The sequence below is a fragment of the Lonchura striata genome, chromosome 3, assembly GCF_046129695.1.
Source record: "Lonchura striata isolate bLonStr1 chromosome 3, bLonStr1.mat, whole genome shotgun sequence".
Taxonomy (NCBI): Eukaryota; Metazoa; Chordata; class Aves; order Passeriformes; family Estrildidae; genus Lonchura; species Lonchura striata.
In genome coordinates, this window is record NC_134605.1 from 51,138,331 (window position 1) to 51,155,466 (window position 17,136).

The 17,136-nt window shown below is 40.8% G+C and overlaps 1 protein-coding gene across 1 annotated transcript; it reads right to left on the bottom strand.

The window, feature by feature from the left end:
- Window positions 1–1,227: 1,227 nt before the first annotated feature.
- Window positions 1,228–15,447, bottom strand: LOC110483312 (p53 apoptosis effector related to PMP-22). Its single transcript, XM_021553096.3, has 3 exons — window positions 15,237–15,447; window positions 1,702–1,845; window positions 1,228–1,442 (listed from the first exon to the last, which is right to left on the bottom strand). The coding sequence occupies exons 1-3, from the start codon at window positions 15,445–15,447 to the stop codon at window positions 1,228–1,230; spliced, it is 570 nt and encodes a 189-aa protein (XP_021408771.1).
- Window positions 15,448–17,136: the final 1,689 nt, after the last annotated feature.

Consider the following 17,136-nt stretch of genomic DNA (forward strand, 5'->3'; position numbering starts at 1 on the left):
TTGCAGATGTGTTACAAGCTAATAAACCTCTGTAGTTAAGGATTTAGATGAGACTCCTTTTCTACATCACATATTATCCTTTTTTTCACTTAAGAGAATAAATTGTATGTTATAAAGTTAGGTTTAACAAAGCAGAAAACAGCAGAGTATACTTCATTGCTTGCAGTATATTGAGGCTTGAGGCACTAGGGAGTATAGGATGCTAGAAGATGTTTTATGATGTGATTTTCTCTATGAGAGCTTTTGTATGAATTGGTAAGGGGTATTTATGCATTTTGCAGTTACATATGACAGTATACACTTTTCACTTTAAAAATACTTAAGAACAGCACACAAACAAAAAAGGAGCCTTTTAGCAACTGTAAAATATTTACACTGCACCAGCTCAGCTCCTGAGATGCAGGAGATTTCTACACCGGATAAAAAAGCTGGGCCACTAAAGCAGGGCATTTTAAAGTCATAGGTTTTGATACAGCAGGAAAAAAATGTCAAGACACCCAAGAAGAAAGCCACACCAGGGGCTTTATCAGGAGTGGCTTGAAATCCCTCCTGCCTCTGCCCTCTCTGTACTGTCACCAGCAATGGCACACCAGGATTCTTAAGGCTTTACTGGTGTTCCTTGCTCACTCTTGCAAATATTTAGAAATAAATACATTCCACATGAATGAGAAGTCAAGATGCTGGCTCTGGTAGGGAGCTTTAATCCCTTCTTTACTCTGTCCTTATGGCTTAAGTGAATGAATGAAAAATGTGCTGTCTGACTAATTTACTACTTTGGCAGTCAGTGGGTAAATGTATTTGACTTTTTGAAAATTGTGCAAAATTTTCAGGTTAAAGATGATATATACAAAATGGGACTTTTCTGAGTTTCTTTCCTTCAGGAAGATAATATGCATTGTTTTGTTTATGGACAGTTTAATAATTTTTTCTAAGTTTAATTACAATTGCGAATGTATTTAAAATGTAATGGAATCCACATAAACTCCACTCATTGGAATGAATGAGGAAAACCAAGGGGTTTTAACATTTGTGCTTTATCTGACCAACTCACATCAGATATGAAGGTCCAAAATAGAGTAGATAATTTTACTGAAGATGCCAGTGCTGTATTCCTACACATATTAGAAAAGTTTCCAGCCTTTTCTACTAACATCTGATGACAATATTCCGAAAAATGTAGCTAGTCTGTCAAGTATCTCTGGAATATGAATACATTTTTCCTAGTGCTTATGGGGAAGAGTAAAAATATGTGGGCTTGACGTTACCCAGGATCTGATCTTCATAGTTAGGAAGGCAGCAGAAGAAGAATCCCAAGCATATTTCCATAATGGCGGTGGTCCAGCCAAAGCCATAGGCCCAGCTGAACATATTGATTCCTGTCATTTCAACTTCAGATGAAAACTTTACTGGGTAAATGACCAGGCCCATGACGGAGAATACAGCTGAAGAAACAGGAGAAAACAAAAAATGTTTAACACCCAGCACCACTGCTGCCCTCCATAATCCCTGCAGCTAAACCCATCCATATTTTGGAGGATCTGAAAATCGATCCAGTGCCACGAGAGACTTTGATGTTTCACAGAGAGCTCAATTGCACATAGGCAGAGGCTTGGGTATAGGATCAGCTGAGGAAAATATCAGCTCTAGAATGCACAAGCATATATCTGCACAAGCTAAACTTGACTCCATATGCTGCCTTACCAGCCACGAAAAGCAAGCCTCCGATCCCACGAATGAAGTTGAACCGAAGTGTGTCAATGGCAAATGCTATGATGGCCAGTGCAAAACAGATGACTAGAAGTAGAAAGCCAACCAGGTATGTGGCAGCAGCAGCTCTTCCCCAGGCTGAAATCAGAAGGAAGATACATTAGAAAGGAACAAAAACAAAAACAAAGGCTGGCTTTCTCTGGTTAGTAATTAAAGGTTAATTTTAAAATCAGTGAAAAGAGGATCATCTCCCAAGAAAGAAAGCATGGGAGCTTTCTATCCTCTTACAGGTGAGCATTTCAGTTCCAACAGAAATCATGCACTAAGTGCAGAATGCATAAAATTTCAGATTGGTCTTCTCATTCAGAATGAAATGGGGTCTTGGGTGCGAGCTTACTCTTTAGTTTTAACAATTAAGAATTAAGAGAGAAATGGCTTTAAAGGTGTAAAACTGGACACTGTCCTTCAATAGCAAATATTACCTCAGCAGATGCCATAAAACCAGCTTTGTTTTGCACAGACAAGGAGAATTAAACTATCCCTGAAACTAATAAAATCTTCCTTTGAAACAAGTTGCTTATATAATCTGGCAACCTTAAAGGAATGGAAATAGCCCATAAATGTCAGAATTCATTTCTGTCTTTCAGCCTTAGTTTAGCTCTGTGTCCTAAATGGAGCTAAAGATTTGAAATCTGTTTTGTAGGGAAATTGGATCTTTGATTTTTGTTCAAATTTAAACCACTGAAATTCAAAAAGCTTGTTCCAGATATTAATTTTTTCATTTTCAAATTATAAATTTTTATGTTATAACATGTTAAAGCAAAGCATATTGCATTGGCATAACAACTGGAAAAAATATTTATTTAATATTTCAAAACTTGAGGAGCAACTACTGTTCAAAGAGATCAAAGTGTCTCTTCTGGATGTAAAAAAAGCCACTTTGACACATTTTAAATTGTGTATTAAATTGAGCAAGCAGTTAAAGTCTGCTACACATCTACACACTTCATCCCCTCATCTAAGCCACTGTCTTTGTCAAGCATTGGCTTCTAACCAAATATATGCAACAGCAGTGCCAAAAAATTATCACAGCCCAAACAACCCTGACAATAATTACAATTCAACTTAAATGTAGTGTATGCTGTTCAGTAAAAGTTCCCTCTGAAACTGAGTGAGTAACCTATCAATTTGTTTGCTTTAAGCATGGAAGTAATAAAATGCAAAGTGCCCTGTCTTTCCCTTGACCAGAGTCAAGCAAGCATGAAAGCAACTGTCCTGTCTTCAGTGAGTGACAGCTTGGTGTTCAATCAGTCTTTCCCCAGGGCCCACACCCACCACTATTCTTGGGCAAGAAAAATGGATCAGGATTTTCCAGCTATCCTTTTCTACCCCTCAGACCATCAAAACCGATTTCCGTTTTGTTTGCATTTCAGCATTCTTTATGTCTCCTTCTCCACACTGTATCTTCAGTTTTATTTCATCTCCATTCTCTTTCTTATTCCACAAAGTTTCTGTCTACTTGTAGGGCTTTTCAACTGGGTTCCCAGTAAACAGGCAGCTAGCTGCCTAGGAAGACTGAAAGGGACAGCACTTGTGTTCTTACATCTTATTTTCTAGCCCAGTGTTTTAGCTCAAACTCTTTTCTCTAGGAGTTTACAGGGGGCTCAGAGGTATAGGGTGCAGTGTGGAGGCACAGGAGGGAGGACAGCACCTCAGGCAGAGTATCAGAAAAAACAGTTAAGAAGAGGAATTTCTTATACTGCTCAATATACCCCATTGAAGGTGTTCCTTTTCCCAGTGTCTCTGTTACCCCTTCAAAACAGCAAAAAAAGGGGCATCTGGCCATAAGATATTTTCTCAGCACTGGTGACCTCACTGCTCTTGGATACAAGAGTTCTGGACACTTCTAGCAAAAGGGTGAAATTACAAGAACATCTAGAGGTGATGTTTTTTTTCTTAGGTACACAATTGCTTGTGGTTAGATACAAAACTCCCAGGCAAAGGAGCAGACTCAGAGCACAGCTGCCTGCCCAGCAAGTTCTAAGACACCAGGAGTCCTGGGGGTTCCACCTCCCCTGCTGCCAAAGCTCAGCCTTGCTTCCCAGGAGCAGCTGATGGTAGAGCACCAAGCCCTGGGGTGGGAGCAGCACCTGGGCTGGGGGCTCAGGGAGCTGTGCCTGGTGGCTACAGACATGTGGGGTGGCAGCTTGCCCATGCCAGCAGCTCCCTCCCCCTCCAGGCTCACCCAGGTGTTTTTCCTGAAGTAGTGTTCCAAATGCTGTGACTGTATGGAAGCAGACTGAGCGCACGCCCAGCCCACTGGGCGCTGGCTATGTGGCAAGAAGAGACATGTTTGTTGCAGGATGCTTACACCATTTGGAGGCATTGCTCAATCAATCACCTAACAGCCAATTTTGTGGCTCTCAGTTCTACAAAAGAGAAAAAAAAAAAAAAAAACTCAACGTTGGAAGAAAAACAACACACAACTCCAAGGCAGTAGAGCATATGAAGAGTGAGTCTCTACAGGGTTTTTTTGAAGAACCCTTTTTTAAAGGTTTTTTTTTTACAAAAAACAGCAGCTATCAGTAGTCTAAGACCACAGTGTGTAAGCATCTTACCTTCCTAGAGTAAAAGGTAACAAAGGCTTTGTGCAGCAATAATTACAAGTGTTTCTATATTTGAGATGCTCATTTTGTCTTGTGCCAGCCAGGAATACTAGAGTAGCTTAGTTCTTTATGAATAGAACTAAGACTTAAAATTCCTTAGAAATGTCAGAATTAGAAGAATAAAATTGGTCAAAAAACACTGACAAGCAAGTGGCTGATTTGGTCCCAAATATTTTCTTACCTTCCAATGTTGTGGGGGTTTTTGTCTTTAACATTGAGTAAAAAAATAAATAAATTGTTTTATCTGCAAAGCAGTTTCTTAAAAATATGGACTCTAGGCCAAAGAATCCTCGTTGATGCAACACCAATTCAGTGTATTCTTGGCTGTAAAGCAAGGGCAGTAAAAAGCTGAAAGGGCCCAGTCTACCTGTCACCAAATCAAAAATTGAAACAGAGGGAGCAGCAGGTTACAGGATAGCAAACTGACTTTGTAAAATATTCAGCAGTTTTTGAGATTTATTTTCTCAGCCCCAAAAATGGTGGTGATTTTTTGGCTGTTTAAGAGTTAAAATGTGCTTGTGGGAAAAGAAACATGAGTTTATACAAAAGTGTTCTTGAATACCAGCAGCATCCTGTAATGCTTTGGTGCCAGTCTCATTTCTCTCTTTTTCAGTTCCTCCACCAGCTGAAAGATCACCAGTGAACACTATGAAAGAGTTTGTAGGCAGCTACACACCAGACACTCTTCAAAACTCCTTCTAAATAGCAATTTTCTGAGCAATTTGGTCTTTAAACAAGACATTGCTATCCCAAACAGGCAAGAGGAACCCATGGTCTCACACTGTCTCAAGTGGGTGAGGACAGTGCTTCTGATAGCAGAGTTTTTATGTCAGTCAGCAGTGATTTGTGAGAGTCTGGGCTAGCCAAAGTGAATACAGTAATATGTGACTACTAGAAAATGAAAATAAGTGCCTGACTTCTATAACTCCCAGCTGTGTGAGAAGACCCCTGAGTTAATTTAGAGACCAGAAAGAGCCCTCCATGCCAGGACAGAACTCATGATATCCTATGAGCTACATAATTAGCCGAGACAGAATTCAATAATAACACAGATTCATTACTCTGCTATTAAAGCTAACTCGGTTCGGAGGCAGCATTACTACCTCTTGTATTGCACCATATTAACATATTCTGCTTATCCTGTATCTGGCTGCAGCCACAGGGAAGCTGATGGACTTAATTAGACATCCAGGACTAAGAATGTCTCCAGTTTCCTGCCTTCCTGATTTTGCTCTCTCACACATTTTAAAGTTTATGAAAGTGTAAACACTGTTGGTGCTTCACACAAAAAGAAACAAACTTTCTTGCTCAGCAGCAAGTTGAGCCAAAACTTTGAGCCATCAAACCTAGTATTTCCTTAGCCTGTCATCTTTCATGTTCCAAATGGTACCTTCAAAAAAGGGCTATTTTGTCTTGAAAAAGCATATAACCTTTACTTCCTCCATGACAAATACAAATGCCCAAGTTCCTGGTGTATATGTTTCAAAACATGGGAAAACACAATAACATTCTCATGTTTTTCTTGATCTGGTACTCCCACACCACATAAACTGCTGAGTCTCTCCTTGGGTGACATTTTCGGAAAATAATCCCAGAGAGTTCAGAAGTACCGCTCCTTGTATAATCAATAAGAACATACTTTAAATTTTCCTCTTGGCTGGAAGCTAAATACACAACTAGCATTGGAAAGAAAAACAAGTATTTATTGCCAGCTCAAAGACACTAACAGTCATCTAGAGGTTCTTGCTGACTGATCATTTTCACACTGGAGTGAATTGTGCAGTGGCTTGAGGAAGGATAGCTTGAATTCACAAGAACCAGGGAGGGGTGAAAGAAAATTTAACAGATATTTTGCTCTGTTATCCTTCATACCACTGAGGGAAAGAAACATAAACCCTGCAGTTCTAGCTGCAGTCTTGCAAAGCAACTCTTAGGAGAACTAAAATCTGCAGTGGTAGCAATTCATCTCTGTGTTGTACGTAATGAGAATGTTTCTAGGCTGAGTTTGCAGAGCTCAACCTGTTTAACATCTCTCTGATTAAAGGGAAAGAGTATTATTTTGGAAACAAAGCTGAACTCACTTGAGTTTCTCAACCTGGCGTTCTTTGTCAGGGTGTGACGAACACTGCAGAGCACATGCTTCACTTTGAAAAGGAACTGCTTTGGTCAGGTTTTACCCATTTCCCTTTGGTTTGTTCTCCTCAAGAAAGTGCACGTTTGCTGCAGAACTCGTGTTCCCTTAACCTGACTCTTATGGTGGTCCATCAAACCCACATCCCTACCAGCTGAAGGGTTACAAGCTGCTGGTGTACATGCACAACACTATCATCAGGACTCTGGATTTCCTATGTTGCCTGTGCAACATGACACAGTGCAAAATCCTGTCTTCTGGAAATACTGACTCTGTAACATGCCAGCAATGGGAATTTCTGTGCTCTTTCTGGAAACAAATGCCCACTGTAATCTCTGTAATTCTTTGCTGATCACATGAGCTGGCTTTGAAATACCAGTGTGTACAATGCGTTTGTATACAGCCAAGATAAATCAGAAACTACCAAAAGCAGCTTCTTTCAAATAAACTGCATGTGCAAACTAACAGCCATTGACTGAAAGTTATTTCAAAGGAAGTTTGTAGAAATGAAAAAAAAATCACGTATTAGTCATGGATAATTTATTAACAAAATAAAATGAGGAAAATAATATCAAAGGTATGACTTTTCAGAGTTTCTGTCTTCATTGCATCTGGATCATTCATAAAAAAACTTCACTGTCTGTATATCTTTTATGTGGGTAGTCAATACTGGGTTGAAATTTATATCTTTTGCAGTGGAATATAGAATTTTTAGTCTTTCTATATGGCATCCTCTTTGGCAACTCTGTTCTTTCCCCCCTAGCATTACTTTTTTGGAATTCATTGGCTGTTAATACAGATTTCTCATTTAATAACAGAGTATTATCTCATAAAAGTAGTTTTTGTGTGAGCCAGAACCAGCTTTTAGCTTGCCACTATTTAAAAGACAGCCATAGAAACAGAGAATGACCTATATAGGTTCACATTAGGATAATGTCAAGGCCAAAGTTTCTCAATGATTAGTAACAGGTCCCATATAAATGAGAAAGGATTAGGACATTAGGACAATTACCCCACAATAATGATTTTAGATGACAACATTAAGGAAAATAACCTTTATAAGTAGTTCTTCTATCAATAAAACACAGTATACATTAGCAGAAGGCAGTGTTTTGTCCATAGCTGCATGCTAAAGTGATAGCTCAGTGTGGCTTGCTGGGCTTTAACTCCTTTAAAGGAAAAACTTATTAATTCCTCACCCCTGACTTCACCCACAAACAAACACAGGCAAAACCTTTGTGCAATCTCCAACCCTCTATTTTTACTGAGGCAAGCAATTAAACTTAGAAGATATTCTGACTTGAATTTGAGGGGAGGAGCAGTTACGTCTTGAGGGAGTGGTTCAAATTCATCTCATCATAAGCTCAAGCATGTACAAACTTGACTTAGAAGCTGGCTTCTGCAAATTCTGCATTAATGAGGACTGCTCCCTGATGCTTGCTTAGTGCTGGGAAGGCAGAAGGGGCAGAAGGTGTAGAGCCATCATCAAAGGCAGCACCAAGGGAGTAAGTTAGATATTAAATATAATGCACACACAGTGCCTCAAAATCAAAGGTTTGCTCACGAGACAGTCAGGGAGTACCCCTATCTCACATTATCTTTACAAGCAGTTGCACATACTGAGAAAATCTCAGGATTAAAACTCAGCCTCACACACTTTAATGCTGTAACATTTTTTCCTCCTATTTTTTTCCTATTTATTTTAAATTAAAGCAGGATTACTTATATGTGGATGGAGTTTGGGAGGGTCAAGTAAATAAAATAGATAAGGTATTGATTAATCGGTTCATTTACATAAGCTCAGTTAATGAGAATAGCAAGATGTACCTGCTTCCTAATTACCCGAGTGGGTTGAAATATTTAATGCAAATTAAACAGCATCAATTTCCATGATAACACAGGCTATGAACTAGGACTTTTAATCAAAACAGTAGAGTGGAACCTTTTTTAAAAAAAAGTTCTTTTTAAGTTTTATATTCCCAGAGTCATTTGGGACTAATGAACACTGAATTTACATCTTATTTTCATGTGCGCTAAGAATTGTTGTCATTCTTGATCTGTAGTTTTCATGCTGTGACCAAACTTTGTTCTGGAACCCTGATGAAAATCACCTCTTGCACTAGGGAATTTCCCACTAATAGACAGCAGCTGTGAACCTGGATCTGATTTTCTGATGGAAGCAATATAAAACCTTCAGAATATAAGCAGAAGTTGTGCTTCATACTCATAAAAATATATTGAATTTATTTACTCTTCTTGTTAATGAAACAGCTTTTACAATGCATCCTGAAAATGTTTGTCCCTTGATACTTACTGCTGATGAGGTTAAATGAACTGCACAGAGACTTCATATTTTCGGGGGCCTGATTTGGGCACAGCATACATATGTCAGCACAGTAGGTGACATTAGATGTATTCAGTTTCAGATTAGTAATTCAGCAGGACAGAGGTGAAATGTTATTTAGTACTAGTAGAAGGAAGCCGGATACCTCTGCAACACAGGCTAGTGTCAGCACTCCACAAGCTACTTTGAGTTCCTGGGAATTTTTGAGCAATGAGTTATTTTGTAATGGTACTTGACAAAGAAGAAACATGGCATTACAATGCTCACTTGTCAGTGTGTTTGAGGTGTCTCAAAACAGCACAAGCTGCCAGTAAAAAGTGATACAGAAATGTGAAAGAATGTTTTGTTTCTTTTGCTATTTAACACCTTCCCACTTAAGTAATATGTTTAAACCTACAGTGGAATTTGAAATACATCTTGCAGCCCTTATCATTGTTCAGACTATGGAGATATTGTTATGGCCATGCTGTATTAGTTTACCTCAGTAAACTAGAAGAACAGATGAGGTGAAGAGGATTGAGAGTTTGGCCACAAGTTTCCACATGCCTGTCAGCAGAGATGCCTCCTGTGCAAGTGAATAGAATCCTCTCTTCAGGACTTTAGGGCCTGAAAATACAAAGTGTTGAGGATCTTCTCAAAATCCTCAGCACCAGCAGTTCATATCTCCTGATGGGCAGATGAGAATGTTCCACATGACTGCTATTTTTCCACATAATCTAACCATAATTATTAAGTGAAGGCTGGATAATGAACAGCAGGATTACACATGCAATTGCTCTCTGGAGCATTAATTGCTCAAGAGCAATACTATTATTTAGAAAAGAATCTGATTAAATGAATCTGCCACTGAAATTATAAAAGTACAAACTAAAAGTACGAGGGAAAGCACACAAGCAATTGCAGAAAAGGAATAAAAATTGCCACGATAAAAAAATGTACTGGCCTTGATTCCCTTCTCTTATACCTGTTTAGAAACAATGGAGTGTCTTCTACAAACTGGGGAAAAATAAAATATTTTCTTTCCTTCTTGCATCATTCCTTACAAACACTGCTGTGATTTTTTCATTAGCTATATGTTTAAAACTGTATTTTTTCTAATTCTAAGCTTTGAATAATTATTAAGTATTCTACATTATTCAGTAGCTAATCTTGTAATCTCATTTCTCGCTGGTTAATCCCAGGAAACCTTACACTTTAAGGAGAACAATGTCTTAGGAAATTGTACACTTCTCTACACACTGTCATTAAAACTACAGCAACCAATTTATATAAATACAACCATTTTATGCTACAATGCAGCAGGAACAGCTGCAGCCCTTTGTTTTCATTTCACCCTGTGCCAAATGAGTAGAAGCCTTTAACCCAGGCCATGCACAGGGCAGAGCTGGGCTGCATCTTGGGCTCTCCCACAGGCTTTCTTGAACTACTCAGAAACCTTCCTAGCCTCTTTTCCAGCTGCAAAGACACTTTTGCAAACCTACTTGGATGCTACCAAATTCTTAAAGCTGCTAAGTGCAGAACCTTGACTTCAGGAAAAATCTGCAATAAAGGCCCAGTGACTTGAGTTGGTCCCTACTTCAAAAGCACAATTACTTGTTTACTTCATTTCTCTTGTGATGTACAGACACCCTCAGGTGCCAGAGAGCCACTGGGACATCTTGTTTGTCCTCCATCTGCTGTATCCCATCCTGTCCCTCTGGAAATATCCCCATGTGACTCTGCTCAGGGTGCTTACTTCATCTTGGGGCAAGTAAGTGTTTCCCCATGCTGGGATTAGGTGCTGGCTGTGATGTGATGGGAATGTGGGGAAAGGAGAAACAGTTTTATGTAGGTAGTGTGGCAGTGGCAAAACTTGGTGTCTGGTCTGTCCTGTGCCCCAGGTGTAATGAGTCCTTGCTCTGATGGAGAAGGTAATTTTCCAGAGGGAGAGCTGTGCAAGGCCAGTGCTAGGTGCAGTATCAAGAGAGAGATTTTGGAAACTGATCCCAACTACATCATGTAACCTTGTTGTTGTATCACTACTTGGGGATTTTTAGTAAGTGATTTCCATTTTGTTCTTCCTCCAGGATACTATATGTGCTTCACTGTAGCAAAAGATTCCCTGGAAACAAAAGCCTGGTACAGGAAAAACAGGGGAAAAAATCTACTCATCAATGGGGATGCAGAATATTTATTTTCTCAAAAGGATATTACTTTTGCAACATTTCCTTCTTTCATTTATCCTGTAGCCATACTTATCTGCTCTCATAGTTGAATTAGTTTTTGTTTATTATAATCATACTATACTAGTCTACTTATCTTGTAGTATTGCATTCATATTCATAGACCAAAATAAAACTGGATACCTAGAACACAGTTGCCTATTATTTGCCTGGAGGACAAGCTGCATAAAGGCGTCCTTTCCAGATAGCAAAATCATTAATCCCTCCACTAATCTCCACAGCCACAAACCCCTCCACATATCCCTAGAAAAACCTATAATAAGATGTGAAAAAAACCCTATTTTTACAATGTGAAAATAACTGAAGATGTGGATTCCACTTGCCATATGGAAATACCCTTTCCTGATTTTCCCCCAAGATCTCTGTTTGCACTATGCAAATATGATGACCTCTTCAACATACACTTTAACATTTCAGTTTTTTTTATGGCAGCATCTGCAAATGGAAGAACTGCAAGGCTGGGTGGAAGATAAGACAAATGTAGTCACAAGTTTTCCACCCTTTGTGCATCACATTCAGACAAATAAAATCAGCTATTTCCCCCCCCCCCCATTATTTATGTTTATTATGTATTTATTTACACATGTTTAAACATCTTCAAAGCCTGCAGTGGAATAAATTACATACTGAAGAAATGTCTCAGGTCTGCAAGACACACCTTGTTCAAGACAGGTAATATAGCCAAAGAACAAGAAAAACAAAGGAGTGTTTTGCCAGCATCATGATGAGGTTTAACCTGTGCATTTTCTTTGTAAGCTCAGCCATGTCCCACAGAGACACATTCCATATTGCTCATTATCTATCCAAAAAGTCTTAATCTCTCTTTGTATATGTTCAAGCATGTCACCAGACTGAGCCCTTTGTTTTTTCAAGTGCAAGAAAAATGAAGAGCAAGAGCAATGAATCTCTCAATGAATCCCTCATCCTAAATTCCATGCATTTTGAGTAAGTGCCCTAATGCATTGGATATTTTTCCTAGAAAGTTATATTTATTTGAACTAAATATGCTTGAAAAACGACAGTCTTTGATAAAGTATACATGAGTGTCATGTTTAAAGCAGATGATCTGAAGTCTTGGAGAAGATACCTGAGTGTATAAACTCTTCATAGTCTCACTTTTCACAGTGTTCATAAACTTTGCAAAAAAACATGGGTGAGCAGATACTTTCACAAAAGGTAAGTGCACCTGGGGAGTTCACTGTCTTTCCAAAAAAAATCAAAACCTCTGAACTCCACTGATGCAGCCAATGAAATATTCATCCTTCTTCCCTTCCAATATAACCAATCTCAATTACATTGGGGTTTTGCCTTCCAACTGTATAAATGTATCTTAAGCAAAACAGCCGAGATTCAAGGGGAATTATAAACATTGCCCGTGCAGAATTTGATTTGAATTTGCACATTATAATTAACAACTTGCAAGGATGTTGCAATTATATCTAATTATGATAGAACGAAAATGACTGTAGTGGATTAAGGTAACTATACTGTCCAAGTAATGTTGACAATATTTGCTGGCAGCTCCTGGGGTACACATACACATGTTTGTCAGTGAAACCACCCCTGCAGGAGGGCCAAATTTCAGAACCTACCCAGCCAGCGGCAGATTAGGCAGGGAAGCTGTGAGTAAAGGTCAGAAGAAACAAGACAAAAGCTGTGGAACAGCGGGGGGAGAAAAGAGATCTCTCCTCAGGAATGCTATAAAACATTTCTGTCCTTTACGTTTACATCACATCTTTGTCTCTGTGCTCAGGAAGGCGTGTAATTACACTTTGTTTAACCAGCATTGTGTTTAGCTTGGCACAGAGTTAAACATCCCACAGAACATGATGCTAAATGCTTGTTTCCATGACCTTTCTGCAGCACAGGAGATAAATGTAATCCCAGAATTACTAAAACCCTCTACTTCATCACAAAGGCAGGTAAAATCAGGCTCAACACAGGACCTGGATGTTCACACATGACATGCTTTCATGACCTGGTCTTTTGGGTGGAATCCAAGACCAGCATAGTTACCTCTGCCCTGCATGAGAAAAGGTGGGAGTCACAAAAGCAAAATCCCAACCCCGCATCACTGAGCAAGATAAAATGGAGAATGGGATTGGCTCTGAGCACTTCCCACCTCTGTAGAGAATGGGTCTGAGAGAAAGGTCTGGAAAAGTTCAGGACAGTGACATGAGTTTGAAGCCTTAACAGTCAGGTCTACAGTCCTCTTCTGGGTCAGGGATAACTCACCCCCATGAAGGGCAAGATCTGCATTTTAATGGCATAATCTGGCAAAGGCAGAAGCCTGGCAGAATAACCCTCTCTCTGCATACAGGCTTCACGTATTCTCCCACTGGCTAGGTGACTCCATTGTGCCAGACATATCCAGGAAATTTTGTCCAGGAGGGTTCTGAGGATTTGCTTAGGCTTCCTGGGTATTCAATCACCTTGAAGAGTTCAGGTGATAGGTGCATGCCTATTGAGGGCATAATGCAGTCATGCAGCTCAGGAACAATGTTTCTAATGCTTTCAGAAGCACCAGTGGACTCTCCAGTATACCTGCTGGATAATGTCCTGCATGTGTGTAGCAAGTCCACAATATTTGTGTTAAAAGTGCTGGACTTATTGTGGATGTTATTCATGGTAACCCCAGACGTTCCAGGACAGTCGACACAGAGGATGACGTCCCTGCTTTGTCTGTAGATGCTGTCCAGTTTCCAGGGAAACTGTGCATACAGGTGCAGAATTTAAAGCTATCAGAGTGAGGCAGGATAAGGAAGGAAGTAAAATGCCAAACACTTAACTAGGTCCCAGAAGTAAGGAGAAATTTCTCTTGTATTATCAAGAGAAACAAGGTGAAACATCTCAGTGTTTTCTGTCCACCTGGCATTCATAGCATTCTCCAGGGGCTAACTTGGAAATCAAGAGGAGGGCTGGCTTTTCAGGAAACTTAGGAGGAAACTCAGGACTGGGAAACCCTCTACAAGCATCAAGTTCTTCCTCCTTCTTCCAAGTGCCATGTAGCAGAGGCCCATTTGCTGGCTTGACTTTCACCCAGCCACAGAGATGATGCTAGAGCCCTGAGAGCAGGACTGGATGGTGATGCTTGATGGAGCTGGTCATGCCTGGAGCCCTACACTCACAGACGCCTGTTGCAATTAACTCGTTACAGCTGAATTTTTTGCATAGAAGGTAGAGTTTTATGACATACAATAAACCTTCAGGAACAATTTTGAAACACTGTAATAAATGATCCCTGAGATTGCTTCAGCAAGTGCTGTTACTCTTATTTTTAACAAGAAGAGCTGAGATTCTGAGCCCTAGAGAAAACTTTCTTCCTTGTAATTTGAATGATCATAAATTGTAAGAACTCTTGAACATCCTTTCTGTCTTAACCTAACAGCCCTTAATTCACAATTACTTATTTCAAACCATGGCCAATAGCAAATATACAGAAAGAAGAAAAAGGAAAAATAAAAAGAAACAGAGCACATCCAAAGTGACCCTTCTCTTGGGCTAACCTCCCACACTTGTGGTTTACAAGTCTTTTCAAGCTGAAGATTGCACCAGGGTCTACATGTTTAATAGCATACTTCACCAAAACTTAGTGCGAACAAGAAATCCTTTCATCTTTTAAAGCTTTCTTTCATAATCACAAGGAGACTCTTTCACACGACCCACCCACCAAAGCAGTTTCAGGGCAGCATTCTGTAGCCTGACACTCCCTGGGAATATCTTGCTACCACCTTACATTTTTACCTCCCTGTTTCTGGCACTCATACCTGCTTGTCACACTAATGCCAGGCTTACCCACACAACTTGTTGTTTGGATGTTTGATCACCAGTAGCCGTTGAGTTTTGAGAAGCAGCGATAAGTGAGAAAAGGTTACCAGATCCTTCTGAGAGAGGAAGGAAGTCCTGTATTTTTTTATTTTTTTTTTCACTGGTACAATACCGTGCAAGGGTTTTTATGTATTATGTAGCCGTCTAGGTTCATTTCTGCACAGGAGTGTTGAGGGCATTTTATTTCTTCACCCAGTTAGTCAAAAGCCTCGGTGTACTCAGCCACTGTTGCCTGTGGCTTCACCTATAAATGCCAGGTACTGAGTGCCAGGGAAGGTGTCCTGGGGGACGTGACCCTCTGCTTCAGGGCCTGCTCCCGCCACCCGGCCGGCGCTTACCGTAGCCCATGAGGGACTCGCAGCTCCATTCCCCGCCCTGATCAGGCCTCCTGCAGATCTGCCACAGCGACGCTTGCAGCACATAGGGCAAGGTCTGCGACTCCAGCCAGCCCCAGCCCGCCAGCGCGATGATGCCGAAGATGACCCCAATGCCCAGGAGCAGGGGCAGGATCCACCTGCAGCGCGTGTAGTCGAGGCCGTACTTCACCATGGCTCAGGGCAGGTGCTGGCAGGACGGGGCCCTCTCAGCCGCAGGCTCGGCCGCGCAAAGCGATGGGTGCTCTGCAGAGCCCCTGGAAAGGCGGTGCTGGCACCTGCGAATGTGTGTGCAGATGTTGGAGAAAAGCTTTTCAGCCAGCACAGACACAGCAGAGAGAGAGGGAGGGATGGAGGGAGTGAAAGGAGGGAGGGAAGGAGCTCCACCTAGATTCGGATGAGTAAGAACTGCCGCTGAGCAATAACCAGTTGAGCTGGGGAGAAGCTTCGAGGCTGGGTTTATCTGTGAGATCTTCTGTGCCCTGCTGACTAGGTAACAAATCAGGAGATGTTTGCTCTCAGCATTTAACACTTTCCTTCCTGACATCCCCACTAGCAGCGGTGCTTGCACCTTTCCATCTCTTCTAAGGGATTTGCGTTACGGCAGGAGAAAGCAGAGACAAAGAGGGAGCTGTTTGCGTGACGTGGTGGATGCCTCTGAGACGTGGCACCTGGAGGCTGTGAGCTGCCTTTCTAGGACTCCATTGAAAAATTAAATCATACCTTATTTTTCACAATTAAAGAAATCCCCATAGCTGTTATAAAGCTAAGGCAATAAAGAATGTCACTGTCGGCTCTTCCCCTTCTGGAGCACAGGTACAGAGGGAAAGAAAAATGCAGTATGATCTGGATATAGCCTTATTGGGAGAACAAAAGCTGAGTTCTGATTTGACTAAGCCTCACAAACACTCCCTGAGTGTGGGTCTGGCTGTACAAGAGCTTCCTGGGGCCTGTCAGAGCCTGTCTGCAGCTGCTAAGAGTGCAAGGCAGAGATGAGCCATCACCTCTCTATGCCTTGGGAGGACACCCAGCCAAGTGTGGGGCAGAGCTTTTTGTCTGTCGGCTCAGAAGTGATATTGCTGTGTTCCCTGCACTCTCCCTTTGAACTAACACATGCTACAACCTAGTATTTTGGTAGGGCCCAACTGCATTTACATCTGGAAGCAGCTGCAGCCCTTGATCACAGTTGATTTGTGTGAAAAACAGTTAAGCCCAGAGGATGCAAAGTATCCTTTGCAGTTGTCAGGTAGGGCTGCATCCAAGTACTGAACTCATATACTCAAAGAAATTTGTTATTGTATTGCAGCTCTCATGGTGCAATGTGACAGCTAGGAACTGTTTGTGAACTGCAAACTCCACAGCATTTTTCTGAATTAATATTCATAAATCAATAATGGCCTAAATGAAAGAAATTAATAATTTACATTGCAATGATACACTGTGGCTGAAGAGGTATTGAGCTTGAACCAAGCTGGAACATCCACAGCAATGAGCTTCATGGAGTTACTACTTCACTACTTCATGAAGAATTCAATTTGAAGAAGTAAATTTGACACCATGCCTTATCTCTCATAAGATACCTGATTTGCCTGCTGGTAGATTAGCAGTGGTGTGGCTGCATTATCTCTCATTCTGGCCAGCTGAAGCATCCTGCCAACACCTGCCCTTTGGCACAGACAGTCCAATATCCCTGTGGCTGTGAGAGGTCCATCAGGGATATCCAACAGGACTCTGTGGGAGCAGGAGATATTTTTACTGTTTTGGCCATTGAATTTGAATGTTGCTGAAAGCTACGTCCAACTATGAAGACACCCCAGATGCTGTTTTAAGTTTGAATTAAGGGACAATCTCACTTTTTTTTTTT

What these genes read in the sequence shown, in the direction of transcription:
- LOC110483312 (XM_021553096.3), bottom strand. Translation starts at nt 15,447, where the DNA reads ATGGTGAAGTACGGCCTCGACTACACGCGCTGCAGGTGGATCCTGCCC. An exon ending in CGAGTCCCTCATGGGCTACG is followed by an intron (nt 1,846 to 15,236) that starts GTAAGCGCCGGC and finishes TTCTGATTTCAG; the next exon opens with CCTGGGGAAGAGCTGCTGCT. An exon ending in AGGCTTGCTTTTCGTGGCTG is followed by an intron (nt 1,443 to 1,701) that starts GTAAGGCAGCAT and finishes CTGTTTCTTCAG; the next exon opens with CTGTATTCTCCGTCATGGGC.